The 21,667-nt window shown below is 40.9% G+C and overlaps 1 protein-coding gene across 12 annotated transcripts in view; it reads right to left on the bottom strand.

The window, feature by feature from the left end:
* Positions 1-21,667, bottom strand: part of STARD13 (StAR related lipid transfer domain containing 13) — a 531,510-nt gene that overhangs the window by 42,069 nt on the left and 467,774 nt on the right. For all 12 annotated transcript variants that reach the window (XM_073894705.1, XM_073894704.1, XM_073894702.1 and 9 more), the window contains 2 exons: positions 17,413-17,484; positions 14,520-14,601 (listed from right to left, as the gene is read on the bottom strand). In XM_073894705.1, coding sequence (XP_073750806.1) covers positions 14,520-14,601; positions 17,413-17,484 — 154 coding nt within the window. The remainder of the gene's footprint in view (positions 1-14,519; positions 14,602-17,412; positions 17,485-21,667) is intronic.

The raw sequence follows: 21,667 nt of genomic DNA, 5'->3' as shown, positions 1-21,667 counted from the left end.
TTCAGTGGTTGCCAAATGACAGCAATATAGAACTTTTTGAGATAATGGAAATGTTCTATATCACGATTGTGGTGATAGTTACATAACTATATATTTGACAAAACTCCTCAAGCTGTATATTTTAAGTTGGCAATTTTTTTTGAATGTACATTATACTTCAATAAAGCTGAATAAAAAGTACTGTGAGTAACATCAGTGGGAATGGTGGAATAAAAATCTCTAACACTCTGGGCCTCTATAAAAGCAAGAAGAATATTGGCAATAATTGTCAAAATCAACTTTTGAAGAACTCTGGAAATTAAAAAAGTACTCTCCATTTAAAAAAGTGGCTGAATCTATGTAAGAACAGTGAGATCTGAGGCATCTGAACTTGTCCTATTCTCATGTTTCTTTTCTCAGTTCTTTAGAAGCTTTGAAAAACAACAGCATCACAATCAGAGTAGCTGTGAAAACTGACAGCCTAGAAGCCACTGGAGAGGGCAGAATGGGTTTGGCTCCCCAAAAGCTCCATTATCAAAAGAACTCTCATTATCTGAGCTGTCTGGCAATTCCCTGAATGCCCCCATTCATAGGACTTATCTTCATTTAACCTGACTCTGAGCTCATCACTGAGAACAGTTTTTTTTTCCCTAGGGTGTTTGTCAAAAACAATCAGTGGCAATTATTTAACATCACGTCTGCCTGAAATGGTGATAACATTTGGGCCAAACAAGATATGAACCAAAAGAAATAAAAAGAATTGCTGTAGGAATGAGATGTCAATAGGGGACTTAGAAAAGTTCTAACATATTCTTAGGAATCTAGAAGGGCAAGCACATATGCAGAACTGTGTGCATACCTGGAAAAGGCATGAGAAGGTCCTAATTTCTCACCTCTGTCTGGCATTGGTGATCTGCACAAGCAGGAAATAAAGGCTAAGGCAGAGTTATCAACTTCCTGCTAGAGCACTGAAACCATAGCCAAATATGCACAAAGAGCCCTTGGCAAAGTTGGGAGACGTACCGGTTCAACGCACTTAAGGAAATCTCTGTCTAATCATTTGCTGACCCCCTACTGTAACCAAGTAGAGACTTCAGTGGTAATATATTGCAAAGGATTCAGATTTTAGAGAATTAGTTGGGGAAAGTTACTAAATAACAGCAACAACAACAAACCTTGGGGAGAGGGGGGTTTGATTTTGAGAGTTGCTACATTATAACGTTAAAAATGTCTGATATTAAGTGAAAAATTACCAGACAACAAACCGACTCTAAAGTTTAGATGGAGAGGCAAAAGACCCAGAAAAGCCAATGTAATATTGAGGCAGAAAAAGAAAGTTGGAGGATTGATACTACCCAACTTCAAGATTTACTATAAAGCTGAAGTAATCCAGACAGTATGATATTGGTAAAAGAATACGCAAGTATATCAATAAAATAAAATAAAGAGCCCAGAAATAGACCCAAACAAGTGTGGTCAACTGATCTGTGATGAAGGAGCAAAAGTAATACAAAAGAGAACTGATAGTCTTTCAACAAATTGTATTGAAACAACTGAACATCTACACACTAAAAAAAAAAAAAAAAAAAAATCCATCTAGACATAGACTCTATACCCTTCACAAAAATTAATTGAAAATGAATCACAGACCTACATGTAAACACAAAATTATAAAACTCCTAGAAGACAACATAGAAGGACATCTAAATGACCATAGGTTTGGTGGTAACTTTTTAGATGCAACACCAAAGGTATGATCTATAAAATAAATAACTGATAAACTGAACTTCATTAAAATTAAAAACTCCTGCTCTATGAGAGACAATGTCAAATGTGTGAGAAGAAAAACTATAGACTTGGGGAAAATATTTGCAAAAAACATATCTGAAAAAGGACTATTATCTAATATATACAAAGAACTCTTAAAACTCAGTAAGAAAACAAACAATCCATTTAAAAAAGAGGCAGTCTGAACAGACACTTCACCAAAGATACACAGATGACAAATAAGCATATAAAAGGATGCTTACCATCGTATGTCATTATAGAACTGCACATTAAAATAGCCATGAGATAAACATGGTACACCTATTAGAACAACAAAATTCTCAAACACTGACCACACCAAATGCCAACAAGAATGCGAACAACAGGAATGCTAATTCACTGCTGTTGGGAATGCAAAATGGTACAGCACTTTGGAAGATAGTTTGGTAGTTTCTTACTGCCAAACATACTCTTATCATAGGATTGAGCAATCACACTCCTTGATATTTATCCAAATGAGTTGAAAACTTATGTACACATAAAAACCCGCACAGGAATGTTTCTAGCAGCTTTATTCATAACTGCAAAAACTTGGAAACAACCAGATGTCCTTTAGTAGATGAATGGATAAATTAACTGTAGTACTTTCAGACAATGGAATATTATCCAGCGCTAAAAAGAATTGAGCCATCAAGCAACGAAAAGACAGGTTACTAATGAAAGAAGCCAATCTGAGAAGGCTACATACTGTGTGATTCCAACTATAAGACACTCTGGAAAAGGCAAAACTATGGAGACATTAAAAAGATCAGTGGTTGTCTGGAATTAGGAGGGAAGGAGGGCTGAATAGTCAGGGCATAAAGGATTTTCAGGCTGTGCATCTATTTTGTATGGTACTATAATGGTGAATACAAATCATGATACATTTATCAAACCCAGAGAATGTGTAAGACCGAGAGTAAAACCTAACGCAAATTACGGACTTTGGGTGATGACAGGGTGTCGGTGTAGGGTCATCAGCTGCAATGTCCCACTCTGCATGGGGTGTTGCTAGTGGAGGGGGCTGTGTATGTGTAGGTACAGGGGTAGAGAGGAACTCTCTCTACCTTGTGCTCTATTTTTCCGTGAACCTAAAATGGCTCTTTAAAAAGTCTATTTTTAAAAGACATCGTCTTGTTTTATTCACTTAAAAATCATTTTATTTATCCAACTTTGAAATTACTGATGTAAAGTGATCCCATTTCTTTTGCTCTCCATCCACTTGTCCATTAGTTCTCAATCCTATCTACAAAACTATCATCATCGAAGACATCGTAAAAATTCTGGGTACAATTTCAAATATCATACACACACCATTCAACTCCTCCTTTCAAAACGTATATGTGTATCAGATCAACATGTTGTACACTTTAAATATCTTACAATTTTATTTGTCAAATATGCCTCAATAACGCTGGGAAAAAAATAGCTGATTTGCTAAGATGAAAAGAAAAAAAAAGACACAAAGAGAGAAGATACTCTTTATGGTGGCCTGAAACTAGGTAGACAGTTTCAGCATGGTGTAGCATCAGCCTGTGATTTATCTTGCACAAGGTAAAATAAACAATGGCTGAACTCTGCAAGAATACAAAATGGATGAAGCACACATCCCGGAGAGATGTAAATGCCTTTTTAAGGACTGGCTGCTTCAGGTAAAAGAACATGTCAAATAACAGAAGTATTCAGAGCACTTTATCAAAACCCCTGTGAAATTCTGCTATGAATAGAGCCAGTCTGCATTCAGGACAAGTATTCAGCATTGGTATTTGTTTACCTCTAACTTATTGTTAAATAATAGAAAACACTTCAGATAATCTGAGTTGGTCTAGCACTGGTTTCCTGAAAAACTAGTCGTGCATGAATCATTTTGATTATAAAATTTATTTTATTTGCTGCATGAACAGTGTGTCTTCCACTGGATTAGAGCCTCTTTTGAGGCAGAAACTATAATTTATTCTTCTAATCCACCTTAGGCCTAGCAGGAGATTTCATACATGGTAGTTTCAGTAGGTTTTTCTTTCTTAACCGAACATACTTTGTTTATACAGGTCCAATCAGTGATGGATTTTACGTGGTCGTAATAGACTTTGTACAGTCAGAATAACAGAATTATTCTCCCCCACTGAATATGACAGGCTAGGGACTGCATCTTATTTGCATCCTTAATGCCTCGCACAGGCCCTGGCTAGAGTGAGTCCTCTCAGTAAATGTTTGCTAAAGAAACTTTAGAGCTTGGCAGACTCTAGGGACAATTTGGTCTGATGAAGAGATTTTCGGATGAAGAGAATAAGTATCTGAGAGGACCACCTGCTAGAGGGAGCCACACATTAGTAGCAGTGGAGCTAGGACTTCTTCCTGCTAGTAATTTCTCTGCTCCTGCCTACCCAAGAAGAATTGTAGTGGGGCCTGGAAAATGAGAGCATAGCCCTGTTGCCAACACAGGCTAATCAAAAACGGCAGTTTCCTTCCCTGTCCTTTTTCTTCATGGAAAGAGAAAATCCAGTACACATGATGAAGCCTGTCCCCTCTGCGCTCTGAGCAAACTGGATTTCTGTGTTAACATAAGCAAAGCGGTTTGATCTTTTAGAAGAAATATCACAACAATATCGCTGCCAGAACCTGTTACTTTCTACTGTTGTCTTCAGAATCCTTAAGAAGGGCTAATCCATTAGGCGGGGGAAATAGAAATCTCATTTTAAGCGTGAAACCTGAGGTTCTGATGGTAAAGTCAGTATGAAAAAAAAAAAAAAGAAGTCAAGACTCGTTCATCCAATGGTGTACTATGTAACCAGGAACAAGGGGAGGTGCTGGGCATGCAGAGGTGACCAGGATGTGGTCCCTGCCCTTGCAGACCTCACAGTCCTGTGTGCGATATAAATATGACACATAGGGGGAGAAGCAACTCACTTCCTGAGTGCATAAGGACAAAACCTCCCAGAGGAGAGAATATTTGAGCAAGCCTGTGAAGGACTAAGAGAAATTTGCTGCCTAGGCTAAAAGAATTACAGGCAAAGCAGACAGACACTAAATAGCATGCTTTAGTCTAGGAATTGCAAGTATGTGAGTGGGAATGTCTGCCGAGAAAGGCAGGGGCTAGATCACAAAGGACCAAAATGAATATGGCAAGAGCAATCTCGGCAAGCGGGAGCTCCTGAAGGATCTTTGACAGGAGAGTAACGTAGTTACATCGCACGTTACAAATGTAAGTGGTGGCGGGAGATGGAGAATGAGCTGAAGAACAATTAGGACACGTTTACGATAGTGTGGGAGAGAGATGGCAATGAGAAGAAGGAAGTCAGAGCCGATGAAGCCTTTGGTCTTCGATGTGGAAGCCGCAGAGGGTGGGAAGAGAGGACGACTCTCAGATTTCGGGCTTTGTCATTGTGCCACCGAACAACAGGAACAATAGTCACTTAGGGAAGTTGGTAGAGAGCTGGTGTTAAATTTTAGGGCCTTTATGACATCCAGACCCACTTGGGAGTGGTCGGCAGAGAGAGGATATACACAGAAGATATACAGTAATTGAGCCAACCGTCCAGAGAGAATTCAAACCCTGGAAGCTCCAGTGTGTAAGGCATGGGCCAACGAGGAGAAGCCAAGCACAGAGAAGGTAAGGGTCAACAGAACTAGCTGAAGGCCGCATCCAAGAAGCCATAGAATGAGCATTATGGAAAGGAGGGAGTAGATGGTCAGCTGTGCCAAGTATTTATGGAAAAGTAAGTGATATAATACACAACCTAAATTGTGCCTTTTAGATTTAGCAGTTAGCCAGGGCAGTTTGAGAGAAGCCTGAGGGAAGAGAGCTGAGGGGCCAGCGGACCCTGATAAAGTTAGGCCACGGACATAGAGTGTTCTTTTAAGAAGTCTAGCTGAGAAAGAGAGAATGTGGGGTATTTTGTGGAGAAAAGGAGTAATCTATCATCACAGAATATTTTCTTTACACGTAGAAGCAATAAAATAATTCGTGGACAGACAGGTTATTTTCTTCCAGGTTCCAGTTCAAATTAACACACATTTATTGAATTCCTGCTCAGCACAAGGCCACAAAGCACCCACGCTACACCACTGAGTGAAATTCAGTCCTTACTATGGAGCATCTAGAAGCTGGTAGAATGCATCGATCCCCAGCTAACCAGAACCAGAATGGGGCGGTGGTCAGCACCAAGTCGAGGGGTGCACAGACTGCTCTGAGCGCACAGGAGGGAGACCCCGAGAGAGAGCTCGCAGAAGGACAGGACCCAGGGGCCACGCCGAAGGAGCAGGAAAAGGCATAGCGGCGTGCTTGCTGGGAGGGCTGGGGATCTGTGAGCAGAACATGCGCCAGGAGGATCTGAGGGTGACAGGACGGTGGTCGGGCGTGTCTGAGAGGACTCTTCCACTTCTACTGTAACGGAGGCCTGTCTGGGAGACACAGGAGGCCCTCTGCCTGTGGACAAAGCAACAAAACCCTTCCCGTCCTCACATTTTAGATTCCGATTTTACAGTTCAACTACCAGACTTAGACTGGTCCTGAGGTCTCCCGTGCTGATTTAACAGCCAGTTTCCTGTGATATTTCTAATATTCCTGCCAAAGCCACGAGAAGAGTAACAAGCAAAGGTACACATTCATCTCCAACATGCGATTCTGATTAAAGCCTGCAGCCTGAACTTCTCACCCTCCACTCCTGTATCAGGGGCTAACGGTATCTGGCCCTGTCTGCTAAGGAGTGTTCTGGGCGTGGCGCTCAAAGGCCTTCAGAAACAAAGTCACCGGAGACTCGGGAGACTCCTCCTGACCCAGGGATCAAAGGCAAGGGGAGCGCGAGCTCCTCCTCAGCAGACAGGGGTGCAGGGCCTGGGAAAGTTCCCCCTGCTGCCCGGGGAGTTTACAAAACAGACTGCAGAGCTGGATGGAGAGCTATGCGGGTCCAACAACTCTGGTATGTAACTCGGCAAGGGCAGGGCCTTTCAGAAATCACAGGCCATCCAGCAGGAGGGTTTATGGTGCCTGGGGGTAAAAAAGAGTGTAGTCAGAAGCCCACAAGTGGCTGTCCCTGAGCCACCGCTGAGTCCGTGAAGGCCGTGCCTCTGCTCTGCTGAGCTTTTCACTCTAGCTGTTCTCCGACCAAGAGGTCACGCTACTGCGGAAAGACTGACCTCTCTTCCAGACCAGACACGCACAAGCAACTCTGCCTGGATATTAGCTGGCGTGTGGGAGGAAAACAGTTAAGCACAGACTTATTCTAGCTACAGGAAGAAAATGAAGTATGTGTACGTGTGTGTGGAATGGTGGGATTTGTAAAATAATTTTTTTTAATTGAGATATAACTGACATGTAACATTGTGTTCGTTTTAGGTGTGCGACCTAATGATTTGATGTCTGTGTATATTGCAAAATGATCACCAGGATAAGTCTAGTCAACATCCACAGCCACACATCATTACTTTGTTCATCTTGTAATGAGAACTTTTTAAGATTTAGTCTCAGCAACTTTCAAATATACAATACAGTATCGTTGACTCTGGTCACCAGGTTGCACACTACCTCCCCAGAAAAATAATTTTAAATAAGCTATAGGTTCTACTGAGCAAGGTTTCAAGGAAGAGTGTGAGACCCACTGGAAAATCAATAAGCTTCAATGGCCACAGTGGCCCAAGAGTAAAGAACTTAAAAAAAAAAAGTGCAGGTTTTCTTGGACTTCCTTAGTTTGCAGGATTTCACACACATTTTAAATTCACATACACTTGCATTGGAAAAACCAGATGGGGTGTCCTTAGCCTTTAACTGTTTACAACGACTGCATCTAATCCAGATAATTTCTCTAGTGAGAACTGGTCCAAGTTGAAGCAAGGGTCACAACCAGAGATTTCTCTGAGAGGTTCAAAGGTGAAAAGCAAAACACAAACAGGCCGGGGTAACTGAAAGGTTGGAGCGCTCACTCCGGGCCCTGGGGTTGTCTCTGGGCTCCTTCCCTACCTGCCTCCTGGATATGGACTCTTACTGTCCAGTCGTGGTCCTCTTCTGCTCTCCCTACTGTCCCTGGGTGACCTCACACCCTCTCAGGACCTTCCTACCCTATGTGGATGACTCTGTATCTCTGTCTCCAGCTGAGGTCCCTGGCCAGACCTGCACACCTGCCTCACATTGGACATCTCCTCCGGGTCCCAGTCCCCCAGGCACCTCAGCTCAACACACCTTCTCCTGCTCAGACCCAGGCCAGACTCCATAGCTGCCCCCTGCCTCAGAAAGGGGCATCACCACCCCCAGCTGCTCAAACCAAGGGGAGTCTGATCACCCTTACTTCTGAACTACAGCAATACTAATAACACCTCTTATTCTTAGGGCCTTGTGAAGATGAAATGAGACCAATGTAAAGAGCTTAGTATGCTACTAAGGCAATGAATGGTAAGCACTCACTAAATGTTAGCCATTGTCATCTATTATTTATCTGGCAAAGGAAGGCACTTTTAAAAACATTAGTGTTTTTAATAATGCAATACAAAATATCTAATATAGATCTAATATATATGTAATTAAAAATATAAACTCTCCCCTCAAATTGCTGTCTTATTTGTAGTTTCTTGTGTATTCTTTCTGAAAGTTTATACACATAGAAGACATTTTGAGTAGCTGGTTGGAAAAGGTTACATAAGAGGCCATTATAAAATACAAAGACCATATATATTTTTTCGTGTGTGTGTGTGTGTGTGTGTGTGTGAAATCCCCTATCTCTGACTCTGCCATGTCTGTACCTGTCTGTATCCCGGGGCTGCCCTATACTATATAAGCTACATTGTGGTAAGGTTCATAGTAGACGTGGGGGTAAGGATAAAGATGTCTTTCCTGCACATTAACTTAGTTTAAAAAAAAAAAAGCTAAAAGTTCAAAAGAGGCGTATCAAAATTTCATGTGTTCTTGTCTGGGTAATCCCTACTGGCCTTTTAGGGTCATTTTTCCAAGAAGCCCTCTCTGAAACCCCTTCCCCTGCATCTGTACTCCTAGTGATCATATCATTTGCTCAAGTAAATCATAATTTACTCATTTCTCAACCCTGGCACAACTGGTATTTGAGGCCAGACAATTCTTGGCTGTGGGGGCTGCCCTGTGTATTGTAGGAGGCTTGGCGGGATCCCTGACCTCCATCCACTAGATGCTGGTAGCATGGGCCAGTTGTGACAAGCAGAAATATGTCCCCGGATGTTGAGAGGGTAACAAAAGGCTCCTCCCCTTCCAGGCTGAGACCACTTCATTAGCCTGAGACCTCGGGTGAGGATTCTGGCTTATTGGTCTCTGTAGCAGAGAGGCCTGAAGAGATAGCCCTGGTGAACCTAGCTGAAGGAGCCAAAGAGAAGGGGCTGCTACTCTCCTGAGAGTAAACCAGATCTAATCTCTTCACAAAAGAACCATGTGCTTTCAACTCTTATTTTAATTATTATTATTTTTAAATATGGAGTTCCATGAAGAATAAGGTAGAAATACAACCATAATTTCTATTCTTGGGATTTATAAGTCAAAGGCAGGAATTCACAGGGCAACAGAAACATCTTTGGAAAAATTAACCTCAAAAAAAGAAATGGAAAACACTCCAAATTGCATTTCACAAGAAGACCTAAGCTTTCCATGGAAACTCCAGACACAGCATGTCCTAGCAACGCCATTCACTAGCTGTAAGTGGGCCAATTATTTTAAACCTCTGTTCCTCAGTTTCATTGTCTGTAAAATGGGAATCACATTAGTTAGAGCCTATTTTATAAGGTTGTTATGAGAAGTAAATAACTAAATCTTTGTAGAATGCTTAGAGTGGTACTCAGTAGATAACAAGCACTTTGTGTTTTAAAAAAAAATAAAATCACCACTTACTGGATCTGTATTTTTTTTATAGCTCAGAATTTTAAAGTTGGAAGTGACCATGATTATTATATAACCCCCTATACCTTTCCCTCAATGATGTGTCCAAGGTTTCAGTCCAGTTGTCATATATCATTATATGACATAACATAATATATAATACTGTTCATTTTCTGTGATAAATATTCTAAAAGAGAAAATACCTAAAATATATATCAATATTCATAAAGACTGCCATTATTTAATATTATTAATGTTATTTAACATACTCAAAGATGTGCGTTTGTGTGCAGAGGTAAATCATAAATATCATTTTTGTCAGCACTCTCCTCCACCAGCTCCCCTGCCCCAGATGAAAACCATGGTCATTAATTATCCTTTTAAATACAAAGGGCAATGATAGATGCACTCTAGAATCCTAATCAATTCCATATCTCCCTGAAACGGTACTGAACAAGGTAATGCCCTACTTTTAAACACAATACAATTAACTGGTAGTTATTAACAACATAAGCTATGTGGATGGTTTACTGGCCTAATATTAAATTAGAAATTCACAGATCACCTTGAACATCAAGGCCCTATACTATCAATCTGAGTGAATATCGCAAATCAAAATGTGAATAGAACACATTACTTATCCTTAAAAAATCTCATTTAGGGGCTTTGACTTGCTGCAATTTGCCTGAAAGGTGACAAACTTTGCAAGCTATTTTGATACCTTGGCTATTCCTATGTTCTGATACAGTTAACAGTTTCAATTAGCTCATCTAGGTACTTAGATTTGCAATTAGCTTTTCATTACTCAGAGGGAAAAATATTTTTCAATTAAGAATTCAATCAAAGAACATCAAAACAAAATTATAATTGAGGTTGCTAAAATAAGCAACTGCACGACTCTGACTTGCAATTACAAATGTTTGCAGAGCACCTACTATGTGCTGGCGCTGTCAGAGTCGCAGAAGCAATGATAAGAACCTGGTTGCCGGTCTGGAAGTCCACACCTTCAGCAAAAACAGCACGCCTGTCTAGTGTTCAAGATCTAAAAACAGGGGGTACACCTCTACGTATTCCAGGCCAGGTGTGGGTCTTCCTTGTCATCAACATCCTCAGTATGCTACATTTTTCCAGCCAAGCAAAAAGTTAACGTTGCTCCGCAACCCGCTACATGTAATTAGGACCTAGGACACTAACTGTCTACGTAGGTGAGACACTTCCACAAAACAAAGGTGAGTGAAATTCTTGTGGCGGGTAACATTTGCAGAAGACATTCAGCCCTCTTTTCTTCGTTTGTCTACCTGGCAGAAGCTACCTGCCCTCTGGCTATGGTTCCCTTTATGATTCTGCATTAGCTCAGCACTTCAAATATGCATGAGAAATGCGGAGCCCACAAAGCTTCAAAATAAAACAGGAGACCAACTCTATCACTGCATCTGCAATGTACCCACGAGAAAAGGAATAAAATCCCAACCCCTTGCTGCTCTCCAGGCATCAATCATTATATACCATGTGAGTGGGTGAGTGTCTCATTAACCACTCATCGATCTCAAAGTTTTATAAGTGCGGTCATTCCCCTCAGGCTGGAGGTCTTTCTTCTGCTTGCTTTCTACTGTTTGCTACATGGGACATCAGTGCCCTGGTGGGACTTGTAATGGAGGGAAAGAAACTGCATATGGGTCCCCTTAGCCAAGCCACCTCCATCTCTGCCTGCGTACCGTGCCTGCTTCCTTTGATCCACCCTGCTGTGACTACTCCTTTGGCCTCTGTTTCACCCACCCCTCCTACGCCCCAAGAATCTCAGCTCCCACACTTCCGGCCAAACACTTTTCTTACTTAATAATGTTTTTGGAGACACAGCTATCATAAGAATTATTCCAATTATAACAATCTCCTGCCCCTTTCCCCATTCTTACAGGAGCTGGGCCCCTGTGAAGAACACTGTGGTGTATGGCATCGTCACACTTCTACATGTTTATGCAGCCATACCTTTAGGGGTAGGTTTGCATGGATCTTGCTGTGGGCTGTATCAGAGAGGGGGCACAAGCTCTGCAAAAGAAGGCTTCCTGATTTTTCTGGCTGACACTAATAGTATTATTCAGAACTTTATATCTCTAAATGATTTCACATTCATTGTACTGGGTCATCTCTATAACATGTCTGAGAGGCTTTTTTTTTTTTTTTTTTTTTAATAGTAGACTTTGGGGCGGCACGCACCTGGGTGGCTCAGTCGGTTAGGGGTCTGCCTTGGGCTCAGGTCATGATCCCAGGGTCCTGGGATCGAGCCCCAAGTCGGGCTCCCTGCTCGGGAGGGAGCCTGCTTCTCCCTTTCCCTCGGCCTTTCCCTCTGCTCATGCTCTCTCCCTCTCCCTCTCTCTCTTAAATAAATAAAAAAAAATCTTCAAAAAAAGAGTAGACTTTGATGGAAAAGTCCGGAACTTAGTCAAGGCGCTCAGATCACAAACAGCAGTGGATAGATAAGGATTTACCACCCACAGGTGTGAGATTCAAAGCTTGTCAGCCATGTCACCAGTGAACATAACTGCACAGAGACAGTGTTTGCCTCTGCAATCCTGACTTGAAAATATGTACTATAATTTTTATTCTTGGTTTACAATGTAATCCTTTATTTATTAGAAATAAAATTTTAGAACTCTATGGTGAAGCTACTAGGAACTAATGAGTGAATTTAGAAAGACTGTAGGATACAAGGACAACATATAAAAAAATTTACATACTATTAATGAGCAACTGGAAATTGAAATGATAAAAAAATCTGTACTATCTGGCAATAGTACCACAAAACATGAGATTCTTAAGTACTTTTGAGGATGTGTAGTATCCATATGCTGAAAACTGAGTCAGGTTTTGAAAAAAAATCAAAGGAGACCTCAATAAAAAGAAACATACACTGTATTTATGAATCACAAGATTCAGTACTGTTAAGCTGTCAATTCTCCCCAAACTGGTCTATGGATTCAACATAATCCAAATCAATACTCTAGAGCATTTTTAAAATAGATATTAAAATTTATATGAAAAGGCAGAGGAACTAGAATAGCCAAAACAATTCTGGAAAAAAAGAAGAAAGTTGGAGGACATGTACTATTTGATTCCAAGACATACATAAAGCTAAGTAATCATGTGTCATGTTGATGAAAGATTAGACATACAGATAAATGGAACAGAATAGACAGTCCAGAAATAGACTTTTACATACACGATCAATTGATTTACAAAACAGGTGCAATGGCAATTCAATGAAGAAAGTTAACCTTTTCAACATGGTGCCAAACCAATGGGATGTTGATGTGCCAAGAATGAATCTTGACCCATACTTTGTACCTTGTAAAAAATTAACTTTAGACGGACCATCGAATAAATATAAAACGTAAGTCTGAAATTTCTAGAAGAAAATAAAGGAGAAAATGCTCCTGCTCCTGCTCCTGCTCCTGCTTGGGGTGTATCCCAGACATCCTGAAAACATTGCTTTTCCAATTCACTACCTTTAAAGAGTCACAATCAAACCATCCGTTCCTCTCATAAATGCTTGCAAATGGCATTTTGTGCTTATTTGTTTTCTAGCCCAAATAGCCTGTTCCTATAATTTGTGATTTTAAGAGTTTTTTGCACTTCTACCCACTTGAGCAAACCCACAGTACCGTTTTCCTTAAATATTCAGATATCACTTCTTAATGCAAATCTATCTTCTCTTCATATAGGAACCACAGAATGAACACAAAAATATATATGTCTGGAGATTCAGGAAGACTAAGATTATTTGCATACTATCCTAACATACACTGATCTCTCCTATCTTGACAAAAGTTTTGCTCATCATTACTTTCCAGTTAAACTACCATCCTTCTATGTCAATGCAGAATGTGCTAGAGAGAACACTGGATTGTAAATTTTAAGTACTGCATCTTTTTAAAGATTTTTTTATTTTTAAGGAATCTCTACACCCATTGTGGGGTTTGAACTCACACCCCCGAGATCAAGAGTTGCACGCTCCACAACTGAGTTAGCCAGGTGCCCCGAAGTGCTGCATTTTAAGGTCAGTTCAGCCCATAACTAGCTGTGTGGCCATGGAAAAATGACTCACCTCCTGTAAATAATATTTGTCTCCAACCCTGACCTCTCTCCAGGGCTTTAGTTAGGAAACTTCAAATTCCTACAGACACATACAGCCTCTCATGCAGCATTTAATTGTTCCTGGATATTGGTTACATTGGCATCTTTTCCTATCACTCAAATTATAATTGTTAGTTATTTGTTCATGTATTCATGCTTTATTTCTTCAACTAGATTTCTCCAACCAGCTTATAAATTCTTTGAGAGGAGAGAAGTACTCATATACATCTTTGTTTCCATCCAGCATCTATCACATAGCAAAGGCTTAAATATTCTAGGTTGCCAATATAATCACTTGAGCTTACATATTCTAGTTTGCTGATATAATCGCTTGCCTTTGCAAAAAATAACAGCCAAGTTTGACATACTCATGGGGTTGTTCCGGGCCTTCTCTGGCCACTCATGCTGTGGCCTCCCCTGCTGCCTCCTTCCACTAACTCACCCCTGACCCCAATCACCAAAGTCTATGGCTTCATTTTAATCTAGTTTGTTCATAGCACTGAACACTCTCTGAGATAACTTTTCCCTCTCCTTCTCTTTTTCTCTCACTGACTCTCTCTTTTTCCTCAATCTATTTTCTGAAGACTCCGACTAGGATTCAAGCTCCATAAAACCAGGGTCCAATCATGCTCACTGTGGTATTCAGAACCTGGACCCAGGCCTGGCACATGGTAGGCACTCAATAAATACTTATGGAGCTGTTGAACTTGCCCCTCAATACAGTGATACCTATTGGAGACCGCACAATTGAAAGGAACAAAATCACACGTTTTACCTGTAAAGAGGTTCTACAAGGTCCTTTTCAAGAAAATCATGATCATTCTTGACAGCCACAATGTTGATGGGAAATTGAGAATCTGAAAAGGAGAGAGAAACAGAAGTTTTTGCATCTTGTTTTTATCTGAATGGGCACCAATATCTTTTGACCACCACATTTCAGTACACATGACCGATCCTGGCAGTTACTCCCCCATTGATGGATATGTTGGTAATGTTTAAGATAGTAGGCAGTTTTATTTTTATCAAATAAATGCTTTTAAGGATACAACGGAAGTGTGAAATATGAGAATAACCAAGTGCTTGCCCTTGGATAGGATCGAATGCTATGTGCTTGTATTGTTGTAGTTCATTATAATTGCAGACATTTGCCTATATGAAGAGCTTTTATACTCTCGCCATCCACCTAATGTCACTGGCAGATTTTGTTTTCTTCAGAAAGGAAATTTCCCAAAATACCTAAAGCCCAATGGCCTCGAATGTGTCCTTTTGTAGCAAAATCTTGAGTTACTTTAGACTATCAGCAAAATACTCAAACAACTGATTCCATCCAAAGAGAACAGATTCCAACATCATGACTTTTCTCCCACAGACTCTTCGTGCCAACTTTGGAGGTCAAGAGCAATCCTCAAGATGCAGTGTTAATTTTAGGTACCTTATTCACAGAGGGAAAAATTTAGAGATCATTCTCATAGAGGCCACAGTCGAATCTAACAGACAATGTCAATTCATTATCACCATCCTGCCATCCTTTCTCTTTCTCATTTTATATTTTGCATTGCCTCCACCTTGCCAGTCATAATCAGTCTAAAGGTATCTAAACCTTAATGTGAGTTGGAAACAGAAACAATCTCTTCTGGTGATAGAAGCAATGTGAGTGCATTCCAGATGGTGCCAGAATGAGGACTGTCTTGTTCTGCTAGAGAGGGAGCATGTGTAATAATGAAAAACAGAGACAACCGAAGCCCAGCTGCCTTGGCTTTGAATCTTGGCACTGCTAATCTCTAGCTGTACAACTGAGGGCAACTTAGCTAACGTCTTTTGGGCCTGTGTTTCCCCATCTGTAAAATGGGGATGATGTGAATCATAATATTTACCTTGTGGTACTGAGAATATTAGATGAATAGCATAGCTAAAGTACTTTCAACAGAACCTGGCACACTGTATGCTCTATACTATTTGCTCTTTCTTATTATGTTTAGTCAATGCATATGGCTTAAACACAATTTGACAGGCACCTTTTACTAACAGCAGATTTTTTTTTTCCTTTGGGAAGAAATTTCCAAAAATAACCCAAGCTCAATGGCCTCAAGTGTTTTCTTTTATAGCAAAATTTTGAGTCACTTTAGAGTATCAGCAAAATATTCAAACAATTGAAACTATCTAGAGAGAAGACATTTACTTTACTTCTTAGCCACCTGTAGGCAGGTCAGTTTAAATTGCATATTATCGTGAGCTTACAGAGAGAGTTCACATTATAGGAGAAAAGCCACTGCGTTATGGCTCACAGGACTGATTTTAATTCTGATTCCTCCACCTTTTAATGTTGGAAGTCATGTAACCTCTTCGGACCTCTCCCTCATACTCAGGAAATTGGTGGTGGGGCATGGGAGTAGGGTTGCTTAGACGAAAATTATAAAACCCTCCTTGCCTACAAGGCTATGGTTTATAAAAAACTTGTATCAGAGATTCTAGACTTCAAAGCATATTCTGAGATGTGCTTTCCTTCACCCTCAGGGAATTTAAGTTAGAGAAGCAGAATAAGTGTTTTGTTTTTTAAAATATAAAACTGAGCTTCCAGGTGAGTGAGTGAGATTCCCCAGGAACTACAGGTGAATTTTGTTGATTCTTTCTATCTTACATACATTTTATGCCATCAGGAAGAGAACTCGATGCTGCTTCGTGTGCTAGATATCCTTTTTGAGTCCTACAGATCCATTCTCCACTTTTCTACACCCTGCCTTGTGCCCCAAGGTTCACCTGTGTGGGTGGCATTCAAGGCGATTCATGTCCTTTGGCTTCCTTTCGTGTTAGGCCAATGGGACTCCCTCGCCGAAGATGGAGAGAGGAAGGAGTGTGAGGTCAGGGCATTTACCCTCCTGGTTCTCCCCCACCGCCAGCTGTGTCCTCTGCTCGAAGGATTCTCTCTCGTTCTGGGTTCTGGCACCCTCTCCCTCTGCCCATCCCTTTGGGCCTGCAGCAGTGGTAGCTCTGCTGCTATGGGCTCTGGGCCGCTGAACTGTTCTTCATGGTTTCTCATATCCTGTCCACACCTTTGTAATAAACATTTTTAGAAATAAATCCTCAGATTATCTTGAGTGTGCTGTCTGCTTACTGTTGGGATCCTGATTCACTATAGATAAGGACTATCCAAGAAGGAGGCAGAATTGATTATAACTTGGGACAGCACAGAACAGCATAGGGAATACAGTGAATAATACGATAATAACATTACATGGCGATGCTGGGGACTACACTTAGTGTGGCGAGCCCCTGGCAATGGAGAGAATTGTCGAATCACTATGGTCTACACCCGAAACCGATGTAACACTGTATGTCAGTTACACTTCCACAATAATAGCAATCATGAAAGCTGCCGACGGTAGAAGGCTGGAAGGAAAAGGCAGAGTTGGGATTGGTGGTGAAGAGAGGAGAAGCAAAAAGCAAAGAAGTGAGAAGCAGGGTCGAGCAGAAAGTCAGGTAGGCCTGGGAAGCAATACTCATGTCTAAATTGGCATCAGTGTAAGCGCTGGGATTGCAAAGGCTGAGGAAAAGAGACAGCAAAGAAAAATGGTTGAGAAGAGACTTGGAAGTCAAAATACACCATAGGATATGTGAGGTTCATTCTGAATTAATGCTCTTTATAAAGAGTGAAGGGAAGGCCAACTTACCCTCATACAACTGAGCGTATTGTGGGAACCCAGCAGCACGGAGCCAGTCACATGCTTCCTTCGCCTCAATTTCTGAAAAATACAAGAAAGGGAAACGCATGAGTCCAATGGGCACACACCAGCACTCTACCTTAATCAAGGAGAAACTGGTGAGCATTGTACAAGTTATTACAAAGCAAAATTGTTCTCAGGTAAGTCTGCAAAAGTAGGCCTACCAGAAATGGGGGTAAAATGAGCAGGTCTCACAAAGGTACTTAGGTGTCTATTAAGATTATCTTCAACGTCGATCCACAAGTATTTGGATAATAACAAAACCACAGATCACAAAGGCTGGGTTTCAGGGCAGGGAAAAATGTCTTATTTATATACCAGGGAACCAGGGGGATACAGAGAAGGAGGAAATACTTCCTTATGATCCTTTTTTTTTTTTAACGAATTTCTTTTTAGCTTTCAAAGATAAGGCTAAGAATACTTATCCAAAATTCTTTTATTCTTTCACTCTTGGGATAATGAAAGAAAGAATACAACTGGATGGTCTATGAAAATGTATTTTCTCATGAAGAAAGGTATTACAAAAATCCAATGTATTGTTATTTCTTTAATTTTTCTAATGGCTTTAATTCCCAATGCCTTCTAACAAGATGTTCATTCATCAAGCACATTAGAATGGTTTCAAGCTGCAGAATACAGCATGGAAAAGCAGAGCTGGTTATCTGGAACTGAGGCAAGTTTGATGGGGCTGCTAGAATCTGTGAGGGCTGAACCCAAAAGGTCGATATGTCCTTTGGGTGACCATTTCGGTGTGGACGTACCAACAACACATGGGACCACCTGCCTGGAGAAGCTGTGGAGTGAGATGGGAGGAGTCTACAGTATGTGAACCAGGTCACTTTTTGACCTTGTGAATCCTGGATCATTTCCCATCCACAACTCTCTTAGATAAATACGAATGCAAGGGGAAAAAAGTTCATCTGTCAAAAGTCCAGTTTCTCCAAACAAAACTAAACAGCCTATTATAATGGGTTTCTACCCAGTCCCCTTCCTCTGCTGTTGGGATGGAGCCCGCTCCGATCACTGTATTTCCATTTACTCGGACGTTCATTTCTCCCCATAGCAAAAGCCCAGAGTACAGGGTGTTCTTGGGACAACTGCAAAAAAACGATCCACTCTGACATGGGCTGCGGACCTGAGCCTGTATACCTACTTTGAAAGCACAACGTCCGTGCATTGAATTCAGGGAATCAGTGTCCGTGCAAAATAATGTTCAGTGTGACAGAGCTATCTGCTATGTTAGGGAAACAGACCAAAGGCCAGATCTTGCACAGGCCCCAAAGGGAAGAGCAAACACTTTCAGCCCCATCTCACTGACCCAGCTGGACATGGATTGAGATTTGTCATTGAATTCACGGAAGCAGAGCCTGTGCTGGTCCCTTCCCCAGAGTGTCTGCTTCCTCTGGCAACCCCTAATCCATGGTCATTCCTGTGATCGACAATTTGTAAATCTTGAGTTTTTTGTCTGGCATGAGGGTTTTTTACATTGGTACCAGCACAGACCTAATACATACTCATGCCTGCCATGTAGGCATCATTCAGAAATACCTGGGGCACCAAGCTGGAAAGAAAAGCTCTGGAAAGTATGTCTCTTAGGAAGGGGTGTCTCTGAGATCCACAAGTACAGTTCAAAACGGACTGTACCGCATTGGCTAGTGTGGGCTGTCTCTGTGAGGGTACGAAGGACAATTACTGTATGGTCTAAGAGTCCTATTTAGTACTCCTCTGAGAGTCCTTATACGAAGGCTTCCACTTTGAAAATCACACACATATTTCAGGGGAAGTAGGAAATGCACATTCTGACCTTAACATGTGGAAAATGTGGCGAGTTTCTACTGAGTCATAGACAGACTGTTGCCTTCTAAATTTTCAAGCTTCAGATTTGCTTTCTCTTTCAATATAATGCAGCGATTAGTAAGGAGGAAATATCTAATTTCTGGGTATTCTCCAAACTTAATTATGAGCCAACAAGTCTTTTTTTTTTTTTAAGGTTTTTTTTATTTATTTGAGAAAGAGAGAGAGAGTTCAAGCAGGGGGAATGGCAGAGGCTGCGTCAGACTCTGCACTCGGCACTGAGTCTGCTTGAAATTTTCTCTCTCTCTCTCTCTCTTTCTCTCTCTGTGCCCCCCCCTTTGTGCATGCCTGCACTCTGTCTCCCAAATAAATAAATAAAATCTTAAAAAAATAAAAAAATAAAAGCTTTTCTAGATAACTTCATTTTATTTTTTCACAAGAGCAACACAGATAATGAACTGAAATTCTATGCACACGTAAACATGAATAATCAAATCTTAACCAGAATCCAGCTAAATCAAACGTCAAATAGGCTGATTTTTAAAATGGGTAGGCATTTAGCTTTTAAGTCTCAGAGTCAAATACAACAAAAACTGCAATTAGTAAATAATAAAGGAGAAGAAACCACATCCCAGCCGTGGGGTATGGTTCCTCGACATCACTCTCCCACACTCAACTTGCTATTCTATTTCTGAAAATCTCTCAAATATTCCCCGTGCTCTAGCGGTCGGCCCAGCACCTTGGTATCTCGATCTCAGGGCAAAATCAACTCTTGTTTACCACCTGCTGACAAAGCAATCAAACAAAGTAATCACACATACCTAACTGCTCTTAAATTTAACTTTGATCATCACATTGATTTGGAGGGAAAAAAAGAGCCTTACAGTTTCTATTGAGTGAGTCCCCACAGCCCCAACTAACACCCATCAAACAAATGCTACTGTTTTCCCCACAGCATATTACCCTTGGAATGGCCAAAATGCCCACAGAATTAAAAAGGAATCATTATTGCCGGTGTCATCATTTCACCAAGATCCACCCATCATTTAAGGAGAGTGTGAAAATCTCTTTTTTACTGAGCTCTTGCTGGCTAGCATAATATTCTGTGAAAACTTTAAGGGCCATTCAAATCACATCTCTACAGTTTTATTTGTTCTCTGTCTGCAGCCCATACCTGCCCCTATAGCAGCTCCAGGGCCACAAGGCAAAGCATCAAGTTGCTGCAAGTCTGTAGAAAACCTGTGTGGGGCAGAACAGGAGAGAATGCCCTTGGACAGACTGGCCTACTGATCTCTACTGTGGTTACCACATTACATTACCCGAGAAAATTCAATCCGTTTGGTTCCATAGACATGATAGGATTTCATTAGAAATTTTGTAATTATTACATGTAAAAATCATTTCTCTTAAACTCTGTAGTGGGTGCCTATTTTTGCCTGCCCAACATCCTTCCCCACTTCTTCAGATAATAGAACCTTTTTATGTTCAAAGCCTCTTCTATATAGGTTAGGTGGGTTGACACTCCTGGTCACCCTCATCACATTCCGTGGCCCTACCACCACCACCCAAATGGGCATGACCTACTCCTCAAGAACACCCGATTCCCCGTGGTTCAGGGAGACCAAGGAGCTTTGGGATCCTAAGTCAACAGTTGTTTGGAGGCTGAAATCTACTAGTTGAAGAGGGAGATACCCAGTTTTTCAATTTCTGCACGAAATCCAAGCAAACTTTTTCACTCAATAAATCCAGGAGATGGTTTGGTGCTAGGCATGTTCTTCTGCCACATATCTGTGACTCTACTTCAGGGAAAGTCACTCACTTTACCTCAGTTGCCTTTCCTATATGCTTAGAACATGATATGGCCTCTGTTGAGAGACAGACGTACACAGGGAGGCTGTCTCCCTGGGTGCCTCAGGAGCCGCACACCAATGGGCATGGGAACAAAGTCATTGTGGAAACGATCTACAGCCTGTACACTGGTTTTCAAGAGCATTATATTATTTCTTAATTATACATGCTCAGTGTTGAGAAACTATTAAAAAAAACACAAAATGCACAATGAAAGAAAACAGTCAACTCTTGTCCCATTACCAACACTTAATTCAATACATGTTACTTATCAAAATAGTAATCATTGTGATATCTTTGGTTGACTACCTTTTTCACAGAATAATACATTATGAATATTTCCCCATATAATGATATTGTTGCTAAAAATGAGAAATTTACTTTGTTTTGAGAAGGATGCTTATTTTTTAAATACTTAATTTTTGATTACTGCCAATTGTTTTTTTTTTTTTTTAAAGATTTTATTTATTTATTTGAGAGAGAGAATGAGGTAGAGAGAGAGCACGAGAGGGAAGAAGGTCAGAGGGAGAAGCAGACTCCCTGCTGAGCAGGGAGCCCGATG

Source organism: Callorhinus ursinus, unplaced genomic scaffold (assembly GCF_003265705.2).
Source record: "Callorhinus ursinus isolate GAN/ISIS: 27379988/994484 unplaced genomic scaffold, GSC_fseal_2.0 scaffold7, whole genome shotgun sequence".
Lineage (NCBI taxonomy): Eukaryota > Metazoa > Chordata > Mammalia > Carnivora > Otariidae > Callorhinus > Callorhinus ursinus.
Note: the sequence above shows the minus strand (reverse complement) of the source record. Positions and strands in the feature narration are given on the sequence as shown.